General features: G+C 36.3%; 2 protein-coding genes across 3 annotated transcripts; both read right to left on the bottom strand.

Annotated features, from left to right (window-relative positions):
• Positions 1-2,580: 2,580 nt before the first annotated feature.
• Positions 2,581-7,515, bottom strand: LOC141375069 (uncharacterized). Of its 2 annotated transcripts, XR_012393849.1 has the most exons (5): positions 7,244-7,515; positions 6,778-6,814; positions 5,055-5,240; positions 3,966-4,824; positions 2,777-2,841 (listed from the first exon to the last, which is right to left on the bottom strand). XR_012393849.1 is itself a non-coding variant. In XM_073929676.1 (4 exons), exons 1-4 carry the CDS (start codon positions 7,381-7,383, stop codon positions 2,698-2,700), a joined length of 1,596 nt encoding a protein of 531 aa, XP_073785777.1. In that variant the 5' UTR covers positions 7,384-7,515; the 3' UTR covers positions 2,581-2,697. The 2 variants fall into 2 exon arrangements, 1 of the variants encoding a protein (XP_073785777.1); XM_073929676.1 differs by having other exon boundaries at positions 2,581-2,841; positions 3,966-5,240.
• A 5,386-nt stretch (positions 7,516-12,901) lies between these two features.
• LOC606627 (uncharacterized) lies at positions 12,902-17,696 on the bottom strand. Its single transcript, XM_003200488.7, has 4 exons — positions 17,425-17,696; positions 16,968-17,004; positions 14,284-15,558; positions 12,902-13,149 (listed from the first exon to the last, which is right to left on the bottom strand). The coding sequence occupies exons 1-4, from the start codon at positions 17,562-17,564 to the stop codon at positions 13,006-13,008; spliced, it is 1,596 nt and encodes a 531-aa protein (XP_003200536.2). The 5' UTR covers positions 17,565-17,696; the 3' UTR covers positions 12,902-13,005.
• Between the last annotated feature and the right edge of the window lie 1,603 nt (positions 17,697-19,299).

Genomic DNA, 19,299 nt, shown 5'->3' with positions numbered 1-19,299 from the left:
TATGGAGGACGAAACCTGCAAAAACAAACAAAAAAATACACAAATAAATAAATGAATAAATGAGTAAATAAATCCACAAATCCCTGCATAAATAAAATAATAAATAAATAAAAATGCAAATATAGAAATAAATCAGACAATAAATTCTCAAATCCCTGCATAAATAAAACAATAAAAAATAAGCAAATATAGAAATAAATATGGTACAGGTACAGATTAATAAAGGCACTAACCTGACAAGCAAATGAATGAATGAATGAATGAATTTATTAAAAATTTAATAAATTACACGCATGTTGGGGGAATAAGAAAATGCTAAACTGATACACCGCACTATTAAATTATTTATATATTTATTTATGCAGGAATTAGATTTATGTATACATTCATTCATTCAAATTCCTGCATAAATAAATATATAAATAATTTAATAGTGCGGTGTATCAGTTTAGCATTTTCTTATTCCCCCAACATTCGTGTAACTAATTAAATTTTTAATATGCCCACACTATTTATATATTTTTTTATGCTGGAATTTGTGGATTAATTCATTAATTTATTATTTGCGTATTTATTTATTTATATATTGTTTTGCAGGTTTCATCCTCCATTATCATCGTTTTGGAATGATTTTATATTAGTTTTCCAAGGTTAATATGAGTGGTAATTTGCACCTTAAGGATATTTTTTGTTATTTTGAAAACCAAAAAAAGTCGTTAGAAGCCACTGTGAACTGTCTTATACTTGCTGAAAATTTGTTCTTTTACAAACAGAGTTTGTACAAGAGCTTTTACAAATAGATGTTTGCACATCTATTATATATTTTAGTTGTAGTTGCATATTTACATTTTTTTTTTCTTTGTTTAGGCTAGTTTGGTATTTCACTGGAGTTGTTTATACTCACTAATTATATCCAGCTTTTCATTGTACTGATATATTTTGAAGGATTTAAGATGTTTTCTAACTTTAACTGCTAATGTTAACTGTCTGTTGCCACATTTGATTAATCATGAACCATTTTCTATTTTGGTTAGTCTTTTTTAATCATTCTCAAGGTTTCCATAATCCTGGACCAGGCCGTGTCCTGAGCAGCTGCTGTGATGATCTTGGAGGAGTGAAGAGCATGAGACTGATTCCTGTAAGACCGCAGTGACAGACAGACGAGTCTCCGCATTGATCCTGTGGCCCAGCCTGTACACCAGCCGGTGACCTCTCCCATCTGCAGCTTCTCCACGATGGACATCCAGCGCTCTCCAGCCTGCGTTGCCTAGACTGCAGCTCTGCACAAGACGTTGGTAATAGAAGAAATGGTCGTGCCCACCTGAGCCAGGTTTCCCTCTTGTTTTTTTTTTCCTCACTCTCACAAATTGGTGAAGTTTGTTCCTCGCCACTGGCTTGCATGGTTCGGGACCCTAGAGCTGCGCATCGATGGATGTGCTCTTCAATGTTTTGACTTTCAGCAGTGAAAATTAAACCACACTGAACTGAACTTAAACTCTGAAAACTGGACTGACAGTTTCAATTTACTATGATCGTCAATGTTAACCTGCGTTGACACAATCTACATTGCAAAAGCGCTATTGAAATAAAGATGAATTGAATTTTCTCCCCCTTAAAATGATAATGCTTTCTGAACAATTTTGACCTCATAGGAAGTCCTCGAAATTCACTTCAATTCAGATTTAATCAACCTCAAAAGGCAACCTAGAGGTGTATGAGTTTTTTCTATCATGAATGCATCCAGGATGGCGCAGTGGCCCATTTGTTAGCACTGTTGCCTCATAGCAAGAAAGTTGCTGATTCGTCTCTGTTGGATCAGTTTGCATTTCTGTGCGGAGTTTGCATGTTCTCCTTGTGTTGTCTTGAGTTTCCTCTGGGTGCTCCCGTTTCCCCTACAATCTAAAGACATGCGCTATAGGTGAATTGAATAAACTAAATTGGCCGTAGTGTATGAGTGTGAATGAGTGTGTATGGGTGTTTTCCAGTACTGAGTTGCAGTTGGAAGGGCACCCACTGTGTAAAACATATGATGGATAAGTTGGCGGTTCATTTAGGGTGCTCCGGTTTCCCCCACAGTCCCAAAGACATGTGGTACAGGTGAATAGGGTAGTGACAATGAGTTCACTGTCCTCAAATGACCTCCACAGTCACCAGAACTCAATCCAATAGAGCACCTTTGGATGATGAAACGGGAGATTCGCATCATGGATGTGCAGCCGACAAATCTGCAGCAACTGCGTGATAATATTTTGTCAATATGGAGCAAAATCTCTGACGAATATTTCCAGTAACTTGTTGAATCTATACCACACAGGATTGAGGCAGCTCTGAAGGTCCAACCCGGAACTAGTAAGGTGTACCTAATAAAGTGGCCGGTGTGTGCATTATATTCAAATGATTTGAAGCAGGGAATCTGATTAGGGAGGACACTAAATCTAATGTTCAAGTTGGTTTGGTCATTACTAAGGGAGTATTTTTGTAGTAAAAATGTTTTGGTGTCCCCTAAGCTGCCTGTTCTGTTGTTGTTTTACCTCAGAGCAACCTCAAATGGCTGAATATCCATATAGTAAATACAAAACTCATAGAGGGAGACTTTTTATTTATTTGAACATTTTTTTATTAGGATGTCACACAAATATGACAATAAAACACATCAAAATCATATTTACAGTTTCATGCACAGCAGGAGTGAAATCATTAACTCTTCACTTTCACAGAGAAGAAAAGTGTCATCCCAAAAAGTGACTTCTTCTTTTTGGGTTTTTGTGACTCTGCCTTTGCTTCAGCCTTGTCCTTCTTCTTCTTCTTGCTGCCCTTTTTGGATGTGAAGGGCTTGTTAAGCTGCAAAGAAATAACACTCAATTAATTCAAGCGTAATAATAATAAGTAAAAAAAAACACAAATAATTTGTATAACTCATACCTCACACTAAAAAACACTGAGTTATTTATTTAACCCAATGGTTTCATTAAACATATTTGGTGCTTTATTGGGTTATTTTACACCTTTAGAAGGTTATTTAATAATATCTCAACCAGTTGAGTTAAATATTTGATGCTTTGTTGGGTTATTTTTAACCTTTATTAGGTTATGTATTTAATAACTCACCCAGTTTGGTTAAAATTTTGAATTTCAACAGTCAACTGGTTTAACTGACACAGAACAGCTGTATTAATATGCGTGCCTAATGTTGTTTTTCCGTTGTAAAGTTTATTTAAGCTCTAACGTAATAATATTATTTTTATTTTTATTATCAAATTACCTATCCGTGTCGTGTCTTTTCAATTAGTTTCACCAGCACTCTTAATTATTGATAATACAAACGCACACTTCTCTACCGTGTTCATCTCTACAGTTTTTTTGTCAAGAAAATGATACACATATTTGGGATATTCGGCTGTCATTCTCGCCTTTAGGACCCAGCAGAAACATTCAATAATTCACAGAGCCATAATTCGAAAATAATAGTAGTACTTCGATAGTAATACCAGAATGGAAAAAATAACATTTAATCAAAATAACCCAATGCATTGGAATAAAATATCCCATAGTTGTTAAGGTGCTTTAATTATCTATTGTTGGGTTATATGTTGGGGTATTTTAACCCAACTATTTTAACAGAGCAAGTAGGATATGTTCCTGGATTAACATCGATCTTGAAGAACATTCCAATCAGCCAATCAGAATTAAGGGATATGTTTACTGTTCAGGTTTATGCACTTCTACATGATTGTTATCCAGCTATTATTCCCTTCTGATTTTGGGAATAATTTACAGTTATAGTTGGGTTTAGGAGTAGGGAATAGATATGGATTACATTTTCCAACAAAAATTATGTTTCAGAATCAACATGTTAATCCAGGATCGCATCGAACTTGACAAAGTCATGACGTGCGTTGCCACACAGCTGTGTTTAAACCCCTTATAAGAGTGATTTACCCATAATAACTCCCCTTTAAGCTTACCTTTTTAAGGATTCTCTCCTTCATGTTCCTCAACTTCTCCTTGAAGGTCAGTTTCGGTGGTTCCGCCTGAACTGAGACCTCTTTGGTTTTCGGTTCAGATTCGTCAGATTCGCTCACTGGATATTTCTTTGCCAGCAGCTCAAATACTTGACTGACCACCAGCGCTGTCATATGATCCACCACCGTCAGACCGGAGTCTGCTTCTTTGATGATGAAGGACATCGGTGTTGTATTTTCAGGCAGATTTGAAGGACACGGAAAGGTAGAGGACACAAAAAGCCTGTGCACAAGCTCCTCCACGAAATATCGAAGAAACTCTTTCGTGGTCAGTCTGACTTGAAGGAGCGTCTCGCGCCTGATGAGGCAGTTCATTAAATCTGCAAGTCCCTGATGCAGACGATCTGAAACTGCGGAATCGTTACTGTTGCCAGTGAAGTGATTGCTACACTGCAACTTGCAACGATTGGTCATCAGGGAGTCAAATAAAGTGGTTGCTTTTGTTTTAGGCCTGCATGACAGTTGATCTGACGTCAGCAGGAACAACAATCCACAATCAGTGGATTGAAATGTTGGCCTCAGAACAGGGACGTCTTCACTTTTCCAAATTTTGGACCCCTCAATGGGATCATTTAACCAATAGCGAATGACATCCTCTGTTATGTATTCGATCACATTGCTTGTGACCTCCACCGATAGACTCTGTCTATGGGCAGTTGGAAGTTGGCCCTGAATTGAAGCGAGAACGGTGCCGATTGCTGTTGCGGCCGCTGCTGGAGTGATGCAGTGATGTAAATAACGGAGCTTTTGGATGACTCCATTGATCAACAACTCTCCAATAGCACTGCAGGACTCATCAGGGCTGAAATAAAGGAATGACGATGACAATGATGCCAAGTTGACCTTCAGGACATTGTTATGCATCACCATGTTGACCCGATGGAGAACATGCTCCACAACAATTCCAGGGAGCTCAGACGACTGCAAACTGACTTCTCCTAAAGAGTCCAGGAAGCTGCAGTCTGCCATGAGACTTTCCACTGTGATCCCGTAAAAGCTTTCAAGGGGATGCATGAAGGGCAGTTTTTCCACCTTCAGGATCTCTGGTATGCTCAATGTGTCCTGATAAAGGTCTTCAGTGGATGAGGATGTCGGGTTCACCACTGCTGACGGACTCACACCTGTTATCTCTGACAGTTTGGGCAGTAAATCAGATACGGTGGTGGTGGCTGACTTCACAATAGACGTCAGCATTTGATCGATTTGGTGTCTGTAGAACTGTGGAAACATAAAAACAATGCAGTGAGATGTTTTTAGGTCTATCGTAGATTGATAGGTCCTATGAAATACGCATTGTTATTCTATGTTTGATGTAATCTCAAACGAAACACAATAAGAGGGTGGGACATAGTGTAGCTCCTCCCCTTTAAAAAAAACAGCCAATAGCTTTTTGTTTTATCACCCCTCTCCCAGTGAGAGTGGTTGAGAACAAGCGCATCAAATGAAAAGCGAATGTCTTGAAGGAGGCGGGGCATGCCAGATACTAGACAGCATTTGATTGGTTAAGATTTGACGAAAAACTGAAGTAATTGACTTGAATAAAACCGTTGATCCATTTAGGGTGGAAGTGACAAACTTACATGTTTATATCTGTTTTATATCTTCTACACACAGATTTTGTCACAGCTTTGGAGCACATTAGCTAATAGATATCTTAAAATCGAACAATACTGATACTAACAATTTCATAGGACCTTTAATGACATAAAACATAAACACTGGAATCATATCTAAGCACATATCGAATCAAATTTAATATACAGTTCTACTTTTTATTTACTTTGTCCATTAATTCAAATGTAATCCCTAAAATTCTATAGCATTTTATAGAAAATAGTAGTGTTTTTGAACCATACTATAGTCAAGTACTTTCATTAATCTGTGGTCATTTTGTAGTTGCTATGGTGACACAGCAATTATAAAAATATAAACAAATTATGCAATAATGTAGTTTTCTACAACTTTCTTTCTGTTTACTGAACTAGTCTGCAGTAAGGAAAACAGGAGACTTATTAGAAACAAACAGATGGCCAACCAAACAACTCAAGGTTATCCAAAGAGTGGGCAACACAAAATCCATACATTCCTGATATGTGAGTCCCATCTCAAACTCAATACACTACAATTACTATGGTATAAATACAGCACTGTAACATACAAAAGAGAGAGACTGACTTAGAATATCACTTACCTGTTTAATAATGATAATACACATTTACCATGGTATGGTTCAACAACACTATAGTATTTACTATACTTTACTATAGTAATTTTTCACTTGGGATGTTATGCCACAAATACTTGCATGATGCTGACAGGCATATAAATTATATATATATATTTGCCCTTATCATTTTTAACAATAACTTTATCAATATGGTGGTAGAATTAATAGCCTGCTACTAATGTTGCACTTTTAGTTATTTCTGGATTTCAATCATCTTGAGTTTTTAAGCTGATCTTGAGTTTTTAAGCTGAATGTTTTCTTATTATATATTATTTTTAAACACTGTTTAATACATATTTGACCAATATTTGTCTTCATACCTCATTCATGAATCCTGCATAATATTTAGCAAGCCATTTGTTTACACGTTGACCACTCCATCTATGTTGTGCTTAATAAAAAACTGTCTTTAACCAGATCATGCTGGACTTACTAGCTTATAAGAAGTAACAGAAACTCAAAGAACATCCCCAAAATCTAAGAGACATAACTCATGTATTAATTAATAATATGGAAAGGTAGACTTACCGGGTAGCTCAACGACGCCTGTACCACCTCCAGATTCCTAAGAACAAACAATTGTTAGTATAACAGGTGTAATCAAGTTATTACTGTATATAAGCTAATATATATGGGTATTTTTATACATTAATAACAATCAGCTTATCAACCACTGCACAAAAAATGCCAGTATAAGAAACAATATGTATTTATTCAATATCTTGATGAATTTAAAACTGTAATATTTAACTGAATCATACAAATTCCTTAATTTATATAACATCAACCTACTGACAATGGCCAAATCCATAATAGCTTTTACTTCAAGCTAAACTAGCTAAGGTTAACGCACGGTTAGCTATTCATTTTCTTAAATGAAACTAGCTCAATTTACTTCATATACTATATAACTATGCAGGATCCGGTTGACCGGTTTATAGTTATTATAACAATACATTATCGTGTAATAAGAGTAAAAAAGTGATAGACATACTGCTCCGTCAGATTCCACATGAAGTTGGCGACGACTGATTGAAGACCGTCGTCCTCCTCCAGGTGTGGTACTGCAAGTTTCGCAGCTAACTGGGCTGCAAATGCCAGTTCTCTTTGTTGTTGGGATTGAGCGCAAGCCATTGTAGGTTTGTTATCAAACTCCAGATGTAACTATACAGTAAAAAACGCTAGAGTAATGATCGTAATGTGATTTTCACTGCAATGTTCAGAAGTCTGTCTAAATTCGCGAGTTCTACAGCGTTCTAAATGGCCACACGTCATGAGTTTTAATAGAATGTTAGTGTCGTCACAAAACTCAACTACTGCTAGAGGAGAGTTTTTCTGGGGTTCATTCAGTGGAGGAAAACATGGTTATTACCATATACATTTGATATTTCTAATAAAATAAAAAGGTGCACTTTAAAATTTTGCACAATATTTACCCCTGTAATCAAAACACTCTTGTCCAAGTACTGTGATGTTGCTAATATTTGCACCTTTTGTAAAAATGAGATTGATGACATTTGTCATTAGTTTTTCCATGCAATTTATCATTTATGGAGGACGAAACCTGCAAAAACAAAACAAAAAAATACACAAACAAATAAATGAGTAAATAAATCCACAAATCCCTGCATAAATAAAATAATAAATAAATAAAAATGCAAATATAGAAATAAATCAGTATATAAATTCTCAAATTCCTGCATAAATAAAACAATAGAAAATAAGCAAATATAGAAATAAATGAGTAAATAAATCCTCAAATTCCTGCATAAATAAAACAATAAATAAATGAATAAGCAAATTAATAAATAAATTAATAATAAAAACAAACATTTCTGCATAAATAATACAATAAATAAATAAATAAATAAGCAATTTAATAAATAAATAAATAAATAAATACAAAAACACTGCATAAATAAAACTACAGATAAATAAATATGCAAATTAATATTCATTCATTCATTTTCTTGTCGGCTTAGTCCCTTCATTAATCCGGGGTCGCCACAGCGGAACAAACCGCCAACTCATCCAGCAAGTTTTTACGCAGCCACAACCCATCCCTGGGAAACATCCACACACTACGAACAATTTAGCCTACCCAATTCACCTGTACCGCATGTCTTTCGACTGTGAGGGAAACCGGAGCACCCGGAGGAAACCCACGCGAACGCAGGGAGAACACGCAAACTCCACACAGAAACGCCAACTGAGCCAAGGCTCGAACCAGCGACCCAGCGACCTTCTTGCTGTGAGGCGACAGCACTACCTACTGCGCCACTGCTTCGCCCTATAAATAAATAAATAAAATACACAAATTCCACAAACAGTCCAAAGACATGTGGTACAGGTACAGATTAATAAAGGGACTAACCCGACAAGCAAATGAATGAATGAATGAATGAATGTATACATAAATCTAATTCCTGCATAAATAAATATATAAATAATTTAATAGTGCGGTGTATCAGTTTAGCATTTTCATATTCCCCCAACATGCGTGTAATTTATTACATTTTTAATATGCCCACACTATTTATATATTTATTTATGCTGGAATTTGTGGATTAATTCATTCATTTATTATTTGCGTATTTATTTATTTATATATTGTTTTGCAGGTTTCATCCTCCATTATCATCGTTTTGGAATGATTTTATATTAGTTTTCCAAGGTTAATATGAGTGGTAATTTGCACCTTAAGTTTGTTTTTTGTTATTTTGAAAACCAAAAAAAGTCATTAGAAGCCACTGTGAACTGTCTTATACTTGCTGAAAATTTGTTCTTTTACAAACAGAGTTTGTACAAGAGCTTTTACAAATAGATGTTTGCACATCTATTATATATTTTAGTTGTAGTTGCATATTTACATTTTTTTCTTTGTTTAGGCTAGTTTGGTATTTCACTGGAGTTGTTTCTACTCACTAATTATATCCAGCTTTTCATTGTACTGATATATTTTGAAGGATTTAAGATGTTTTCTAACTTTAACTGCTAATGTTAACTGTCTGTTGCCACAATTGATTAATTATGAACCATTTTCCATTTTGGTTAGTCTTTTTTAATCATTCTCAAGGTTTCCATAATCCTGGACCAGACCGTGTCCTGAGCAGCTGCTGTGATGATCTTGGAGGAGTGAAGAGCATGAGACTGATTCCTGTAAGACCCCAGTGACAGACAGACGAGTCTCCGCATTGATCCTGTGGCCCAGCCTGTACACCAGCCGGTGACCTCTCCCATCTGCAGCTTCTCCACGATGGACGTCCATCGGTGCCTAGCGGTGCCTAGACTGCAGCTCTGCACAAGACATTGGTAATAGAAGAAATGGTCGTGCCCACCTGAGCCAGGTTTCCCTCTAGGTTTTTTTTTTCCTCACTCTCGCAAATTGGTGAAGTTTGTTCCTCGCCACTGGCTTGCATGGTTTGGGACCCTAGAGCTGCGCATCGATGGATGTGCTCTTCAATGTTTTGACTTTCAGCAGTGAAAATTAAACCACACTGAACTGAACTTAAACTCTGAAAACTGGACTGACAGTTTCAATTTACTATGATCGTCTATGTTAACCTGCGTTGACACAATCTACATTGCAAAAGCGCTATTGAAATAAAGATGAATTGAATTTTCTCCCCCTTAAAATGATAATGCTTTCTGAACAATTTTAACCTCATAGGAAGTCCTCGAAATTCACTTCTATTCAGATTTAATCAACCTCAAAAGGCAACCTAGAGGTGTATGAGTTTTTTCTATCATGAATGCATCCAGGATGGCGCAGTGGCTCATTTGTTAGCACTGTTGCCTCACAGCAAGAAAGTTGCTGATTCATGTCTCTGTTGGATCAGTTTGCATTTCTGCGCGGAGTTTGCATGTTCTCCTCGTGTTGTTGTAAGGTCCACCCAGTTGGCCCAATGCCGGTGTCCACTGGTGGATGAAGGTTTAATGCCTGTTCGGTCCTTCCAGTGCACAATGTTGATTTATATTAAACTTAGCTCATATCTGACTCCAATTTTAATATAAGGTGGTTTAGAATATTAATATATTTATCCTCGTTTTATCTGACTCCAATCATAAAACATTAAGAAGATTATATCGATATGTAATTTAGATAAATGTTCAGAGAAATCGCCTCGGCCGAAGGCGTCCCTCACGGTCACACTCCAGTCAGTCTTGAATATTAAACAGAGGTAATTGACTAATACTTTAGATGGCCGCTACCAGCCCGCTCGTTCTAAAATACTTTTGGTTAGTCCCGCTTAGGTGTACACCCTTGAGTTAAGACAATCATCATTTCTAATTAGAGGTTAGGGCATTAATATAAATGTACTCGACTACTGGACTCTATAGTAACTTTGGTTTTCACCAAGCCTATGGTTTCCCATATGAACTTAATTTAGAATAATATTATCTTCAAACAAAGGTCGAGTACCCAATCTAGGTTAGTCGTGCAACAACTTGTTGACCTAGACGGAAGTTAACGCCCTTTCCACCTAAGTACACTTCAAAAGATGCCTGAAGGTATATATTTATTGTTTTGATTATGTCTATTTCTGAGAGAATGAGATCATTGTACCAATCGCACTGAGACATTTCAAATGATATTAAACATGATAGTTAAAGTCAGTTTGGTTAATCTAGAACATTCAAACATTGAAATGACCATATGCGTGAGTTGGGGTGGATGAAGCCGAGCTTTAGCAGACTCAGATGCAAATGCAGCAGGAACGGGTTTTTCCCGCATTCCCATCTGCTGGGTTGTGGAGTCACCAGTCTCTGTTTTCAGCTCATGTTTTGAATTGTCAAAGATATCAAAATATTTGTAATATTTCAACTCTTACATTGTCTTGAGTTCCCTCTGGGTGCTCCGGTTTCCACTACAATCTAAAGACATGCGCTATAGGTGAATTAAATAAACTAAATTGGCCGTAGTGTATGAGTGTGTATGGGTGTTTTCCAGTACTGGGTTGCAGTTGAAAGGGCATCCATTGTGTAAAACATATGATGGATAAGTTGGCGGTTCCTTACGGGTGCTCCGGTTTCCCCAAGTCCAAAGTCATGTGATACAGGAGAATTTGGTTGGCTAAATTGTCCGTAGTGTATGAGTGTGTATGGATGGCATCCCAGAGATAGGCTGCGGCTGGAAGGGCATCCGCTGCGTAAAACATGTGCTGGATAATTTGGCGGTTCATTCCACTGTGGAGACCCCAGATTAATAAAGGGACTAAGCCGAAAAGAAAATGAATGATTGAACACGTCACGTCACATCTGGAAATAACTGTTTATTAATCTTATTGAATATTGATTCATTATGTTATCATAATATGCGTTATCAGGCTATATTAACCATTAAATAACCAGTTTTAACCATTAATAAATCAACAAACAGGTAACACACACCAATCCTCACACACACAATCAAGAAACACCACACTATTAGTACCAACTGAGCATCATGTCCACAGCCATATCACCCTGCAGCCCAAGACCGGTTACTCACAGAAGCCAAGCAGGGCTGAGCCTGGTCAGTACCTGGATGGGAGACCACTAGGGAACACCAGGTTGCTGTTGGAAGTGGTGTTAGTGAGGCCAGCAGGGGGCACTCAACCTGAGGTCTTTGTGAGTCCTAATGCCCCAGTAAAAGTGAAAGGGACACAACACTGTTAGTGGGCGCCGTCTTTTGGATGAGACGTTAAACCGAGGTCCTGACTCTCTGTGGTCATTAAAAATCCCATGGCAGTTCTCGTGAAAGAGCAGTGGTGTAACCCCGGTGTCCTGGCCAAAGTCCCTCTATTGGCCCATATGGTCATGGCCTCCCAATCATCCCTTTCCACCGAATTGGCTCTATCACTGTCTCTCCAGTCCACCAATAGCTGGTGTGTGGTGAGCGCACTGGCACTGTTGTCCTGTGGCTGCCGTCGCATCATCCAAGTGGATGCTGCACACTGGTGGTGGTGTGTAGAGACCCCCCTCATGATTTTGAAGCGCTTTGGGTGTATGGCCATACACAATAAATGCGCTATATAAATGCACACTCACTCACTCACTCTCTCACACAGCCTACCTGAGTATTGTTGCTGACCATGTCCATCCCTTTATGACCACAGTGTATGCATCTACTGATGGCTACTTCCAACAGGATAGGTCACAACATAAAGCGTGAATCATCTCAGACTGGTTTCTTGAAAAGTGACAATGAGTTTACTGTACTCAAATGGCCTCCACAGTCACCAGAACTCAATCCAATAGAGCACCTTTGGATGGTGGAACGGGAGATTCGCATCATGGAAATCTGCAGCAACTGCGTGATAATATTTTGTCAATATGGAGCAAAATCTCTGAGGAATATTTCCAGTACCTTGTTGAATCTATACCACAAAGGATTGAGGCAGCTCTGAAGGTCCAACCTGGAGCTAGTAAGGTGTACCTAATAAAGTGGCCGGTGTGTGCATTATATTCAAATGATTTGAAGCAGGGAATCTGATTAGGGAGGACACTAAATCTAATGTTCAAGTTGGTTTGGTCATTACTAAGGGAGTATTTTTGTAGTAAAAATGTTTTTGGTGTCCCCTAAGCTGCCTGTCCTGCTGTTGTTTTACCTCAGAGCAACCTCAAATGGCTGAATATCCATATAGTAAATACAAAACTCATAGAGGGAGTCTTTTTATTTATTTGAACATTTTTTTATTAGGATGTCACACAAATATGACAATAAAACACATCAAAATCATATTTACAGTTTCATGCACAGCAGGAGTGAAATCATTAACTCTTCACTTTCACAGAGAAGAAAAGTGTCATCCCAAAAAGTGACTTCTTCTTTTTGGGTTTTTGTGACTCTGCCTTTGCTTCAGCCTTGTCCTTCTTCTTCTTCTTGCTGCCCTTTTTGGATGTGAAGGGCTTGTTAAGCTGCAAAGAAATAACACTCAATTAATTCAAGCGTAATAATAATAAGTAAAAAAAAACACAAATAATTTGTACAACTCATACCTCACACTAAAAAACACTGAGTTATTTATTTAACCCAAGGGTTGAGTTTAACATATTTAGTGCTTTGATGAGTTATTTTCAACCTTTACTAGGTTATTTTTTAATAACTCAATCAGTTGGGTTAAATATTTGGTGCTTTGTTGGGTTATTTATAACCTTTATTTGGTTATTTATATTATAATTCAACCAGTTGAGTTAAAATTTAGACTTTCAACAGTCAACTGGTTTAACTGACACACAACAGCTGTAGTTATATGCGTACGTAATTTGTTTTTGCAGTTTAAAAGTTTGCTCTAGCGCAATAATATAGTTTTTGTTTTATCAAATGAGCTCTCCGTGTCGTGTTTTTTATATTCGTTTCACCAGCACTCTTAATTATTGATGATACAAACGTGCACTCTATAGCCGATAAAACGCTTTTTCTTTCGTGTTCACCTCAACAGTTTTTTTGTCGAGAAAATGATACACATATTTGGGATATTCGGCTGTCATTCTCGCCTTTAGGACCCAGCAGAAACATTCAATAATTCACAGAGCCATAATTCGAAAATAATAGTAGTACTTCGATAGTAATACCAGAATGGAAAAAATAACATTTAATCAAAATAACCCAATGCATTGGAATAAAATATCCCATAGTTGTTAAGGTGCTATAATAATCTATAGTTGGGTTATATGTTGGGGTATTTTAACCCAACTATTTTAACAGAGCAAGTAGGATATGTTCCTGGATTAACATCGATCTTGAAGAAGATTCCAATCAGCCAATCAGAAGTAAGGGATATGTTTACTGTTAAGGTTTCTGCACTTCTACATGATTGTTATCCAGCTACTATTCCCTTCTGATTTTGGGAATAATTTACAGTTATAGTTGGGTTTAGGAGTAGGGAATAGATATGGATTAAATTTTCCGACAAAAATTATGTTTCAGAATCGACATGTTAATCCAGGATCGCATCGAACTTGACAAAGTCATGACGTGCGTTGCCACACAGCTATGTTTAAACCCCTTATAAGAGTGATTTACCCATAATAACTCCCCTTTAAGCTTACCTTTTTAAGGATTCTCTCCTTCATGTTCCTCAACTTCTCCTTGAAGGTCAGTTTCGGTGGTTCCGCCTGAACTGAGACCTCTTTGGTTTTCGGTTCAGATTCGTCAGATTCGCTCACTGGATATTTCTTTGCCAGCAGCTCAAATACTTGACTGACCACCAGCGCTGTCATATGATCCACCACCGTCAGACCGGAGTCTGCTTCTTTGATGATGAAGGACATCAGTGTTGTATTTTCAGGCAGATTTGAAGGACACGGAAAGGTAGAGGACACAAAAAGCCTGTGCACAAGCTCCTCCACGAAATATCGAAGAAACTCTTTCGTGGTCAGTCTGACTTGAAGGAGCGTCTCGCGCCTGATGAGGCAGTTCATTAAATCTGCAAGTCCCTGATGCAGACGATCTGAAACTGCGGAATCGTTACTGTTGCCAGTGAAGTGATTGCTACACTGCAACTTGCAACGATTGGTCATCAGGGAGTCAAATAAAGTGGTTGTTTTTGTTTTAGGCCTGCATGACAGTTGATCTGACGTCAGCAGGAACAACAATCCACAATCAGTGGATTGAAATGTTGGCCTCAGAACAGGGACGTCTTCAATTTTCCAAATTTTGGACCCCTCAATGGGATCATTTAACCAATAGCGAATGACATCCTCTGTTATGTATTCGATCACATTGCTTGTGACCTCCACCGATAGACTCTGTCTATGGGCAGTTGGAAGTTGGCCCTGAATTGAAGTGAGAACGGTGCCGATTGCTGTTGCGGCCGCTGCTGGAGTGATGCAGTGATGTAAATAACGGAGCTTTTGGATGACTCCATTGATCAACAACTCTCCAATAGCACTGCAGGACTCATCGGGGCTGAAATAAAGGAATGACGATGACAATGATGCCAAGTTGACCTTCAGGACATTGTTATGCATCACCATGTTGACCCGATGGAGAACATGCTCCACAACAATTCCAGGGAGCTCAGACGACTGCAAACTGACTTCTCCTAAAGAGTCCAGGAAGCTGCAGTCTGCCATGAGACTTTCCACTGTGATCCCGTAAAAGCTTTCAAGGGGATGCATGAAGGGCAGTTTTTCCACCTTCAGGATCTCTGGTATGCTCAATGTGTCCTGATAAAGGTCTTCACTGGATGAGGATGTCGGGTTCACCACTGCTGACGGACTCACACCTGTTATCTCTGACAGTTTGGGCAGTAAATCAGATACGGTGGTGGTGGCTGACTTCACAATAGACGTCAGCATTTGATCGATTTGGTGTCTGTAGAACTGTGGAAACATAAAAACAATGCAGTGAGATGTTTTTAGGTCTATCGTAGATTGATAGGTCCTATGAAATACGCATTGCTATTCTATGTTTGATGTAACCTCAAACGACCACAATAAGAGGGTGGGACATAGTGTAGCTCCTCCCCTTAAAAAAAACAGCCAATAGCTTTTTGTTTTATCACCCCTCTCCCAGTAAGAGTGGTTGAGAGCATCAAATGAAAAGCGAATGTCTTGAAGGAGGCGGGGCATGCCAGATACTAGACAGCATTTGATTGGTTAAGATTTGATGAAAAACTGAAGTAAATGACTTGAATAAAACCGTTGATCCATTTAGGGTGGAAGTGACAAACTTACATGTTTATATCTGTTTTATATCTTCTACACACAGATTTTGTCACAGCTTTGGAGCACATTAGCTAATAGATATCTTAAAATCGAACAATACTGATACTAACAATTTCATAGGACCTTTAATGACATAAAACATAAACACTGGAATCATATCTAAGCACATATCGAATCAAATTTAATATACAGTTCTACTTTTTATTTACTTTATCCATTAATTCAAATGTAATCCCTAAAATTCTATAGCATTTTATAGAAAATAGTAGTGTTTTTGAACCATACTATAGTCAAGTTCTTTCATTAATCTGTGGTCATTTTGTAGTTGCTATGGTGACACAGCAATTATAAAAATATAAACAAATTATGCAATAATGTAGTTTTCTACAACTTTCTTTCTGTTTACTGAACTAGTCTGCAGTAAGGAAAACAGGAGACTTATTAGAAACAAACAGATGGCCAACCAAACAACTCAAGGTTCTCCAAAGAGTGAGCAACACAAAATCCATACATGCCTGATATGTGAGTCCCATCTCACACTCAATACACTACAATTACTATGGTATAAATACAGCACTGTAACATACAAAAGAGAGAGACTGACTTAGAATATCACTTACCTGTTTAATAATGATAATACACATTTACCATGGTATGGTTCAACAACACTATAGTATTTACTATACTTTACTAAAGTAATTTTTCACTTGGGATGTTATGCCACAAATACTTGCATGATGCTGACAGGCATATATATATATATATATATATATATATATATATATATATATATATATATATATATATATATATATATATATATATATATATATTTGACCAATATTTGTCTTCATACCTCATTCATGAATCCTGCATAATATTTAACAAGCCATTTGTTTACATGTTGACCACTTCATCTATGTTGTGCTTAATAAAAAACTGTCTTTAACCAGATCATGCAGGACTTACTAGCTTATAAGAAGTAACAGAAACTCAAAGAACATCCCCAAAATCTAAGAGACATTACTCATGTATTAATTAATAATATGGAAAGGTAGACTTACCGGGTAGCTCAACGACGCCTGTACCACCTCCAGATTCCTAAAAACAAACAATTGTTAGTATAACAGGTGTAATCAAGTTATTACTGTATATAAGCTAATATATATGGGTATTTTTATACATTAATAACAATCAGCTTATCAACCACTGCACAAAAAATGCCAGTATAAGAAACAATATGTATTTATTCAATATCTTGATGAATTTAAAACTTTAATATTTAATTTAATCATACAAATTCCTTAATTTATATAACATCAACCTACTGACAATGGCCAAATCCATAATAGCTTTTACTTCAAGCTAAACTAGCTAAGGTTAACGCACGGTTAGCTATTAATTTTCTTAAATGAAACTAGCTCAATTTACTTCATAACTATGCAGGATCCGGTTGACCGTTTTCTAGTTATTATAACAGTACATTATCGTGTAATAAGAGTAAAAAAGTGATAGACATACTGCTCTGTCAGATTCCACATGAAGTTGGCGACGACTGATTGAAGACCGTCGTCCTCCTCCAGGTGTGGTACTGCAAGTTTCGCAGCTAACTGGGCTGCAAATGCCAGTTCTCTTTGTTGTTGGGATTGAGCGCAAGCCATTGTAGGTTTGTTATCAAACTCCAGATGTAACGATACAGTAAAAAACGTTAGAGTAATGATCGTAATGTGATTTTCACTGCAATGTTCAGAAGTCTGTCTAAATTCGCGAGTTCTACAGCGTTCTAAATGGCCACACGTCATGCACACGTAATGAGTTTTAATAGAATGTTAGTGTCGTCACAAAACTCAACTACTGCTAGAGGAAAGTTTTTCTGGGGTTCATTTAGTGGAGGAAAACATGGTTATTACCATATACATTTGATATTTCTAATAAAATAAAAAGGTGCACTTTAAAATTTTGCACAATTTTTACCCCTGTAATCAAAGCACTCTTGTCCAAGTACTGTGATGTTGCTAATATTTGCACCTTTTGTAAAAATGAGTTTGATGACATTTGTCATTAGTTTTTCCATGCCATTTGTCATTTATGGAGGACGAAACCTGCAAAAACAAGCAAAAAAAAAAAAAAAAAAAAAAAAAAAAACACAAATAAATAAATAAATAAAAATGTAAATATAGAAAAAAATCAGATAATAAATTCTCAAATCCCTGCATAAATAAAAAAACAAAAATAAGCAAGTATAGAAATAAATGAGTAAATAAATCCTCAAATTCCTGCATAAATAAAACAATAAATAAATAAATACGCAAATTAATAAATAAATGAATAAATAAATACAAAAATTCCTGTATAAATAAAACTAGAAATAAATAAATATGCAAATAAATAAATAAATAAATAAATAAATAAATATTCATTTATTCATTTTTTGCCGGCTTAGTCCCTTCATTAATCTGGGGTCGCCACAGCGGAATGAACCGCCAACTCATCCAGCAAGTTTTTATGCAGCAGATGCCCCTACAGCCACAAACCATCCCTGGGAAACATCCACGCATGGATGAAGGGACAAAGCCGACAAGAAAATGAATGAATAAATGAATGTATACATAAATCTAATTCCTGCATAAATAAATATATAAATAATTAATAGTGAGGTGTAAATGGGGAAGAATCTACTTTCAGTTTCCATTTTCTTATTCCCCCAGCATGCGTGTAATTTATAACATTTTTCATATGCCCACACTATTTATATATTTATTTATGCTGGAATGTGTGGATTAATTCATTAATTTAATTATTTGCATATTTATTTATTTATATATTGTTTTGCAGGTTTCATCCTCCATTATCATCGTTTTGGAATGATTTTATATTACTTTTCCAAGGTTAATATGAGTGGTAATTTGCACCTTAAGGATGTTTTTTGTTATTTTGAAAACCAAAAAAAGTCGTTAGAAGCCACTGTGAACAATCTTATACTTGCTGAAAATTTGTTCTTTTACAAACAGAGATTTCTTAATTTTTTTATTTTATTTTATAGACTTCTTATGTGAAATAAAACTTTTAATTAACTTACTTAGATTAATTGAAAATAAGAAATGTGCTTCTTTCTTTAGTAAAAAAATAAATAAAAGAAAAAATCATGCTTGAATAATGAGAGTCTAATAAATAAAAATAAATGAATAAATAAATAAACAAATAGCCAAAAATATATACAGAATCACTCATTAAAGAAATGTACTTATATTTATATGATAATCTACGTATTTATATTTACTTATTATTATATAATTTACAAATGTCTGTATTTTAAAGCATTTTTGCAATAGAATTGTTGCAATTATTTATACTTTTATTGAAATTACTTTGAAAAAAGGCTTTAAAAATACTGAA

Source organism: Danio rerio, chromosome 18 (genome assembly GCF_049306965.1).
Source record: "Danio rerio strain Tuebingen ecotype United States chromosome 18, GRCz12tu, whole genome shotgun sequence".
Lineage (NCBI taxonomy): Eukaryota > Metazoa > Chordata > Actinopteri > Cypriniformes > Danionidae > Danio > Danio rerio.
Note: the sequence above shows the minus strand (reverse complement) of the source record. Positions and strands in the feature narration are given on the sequence as shown.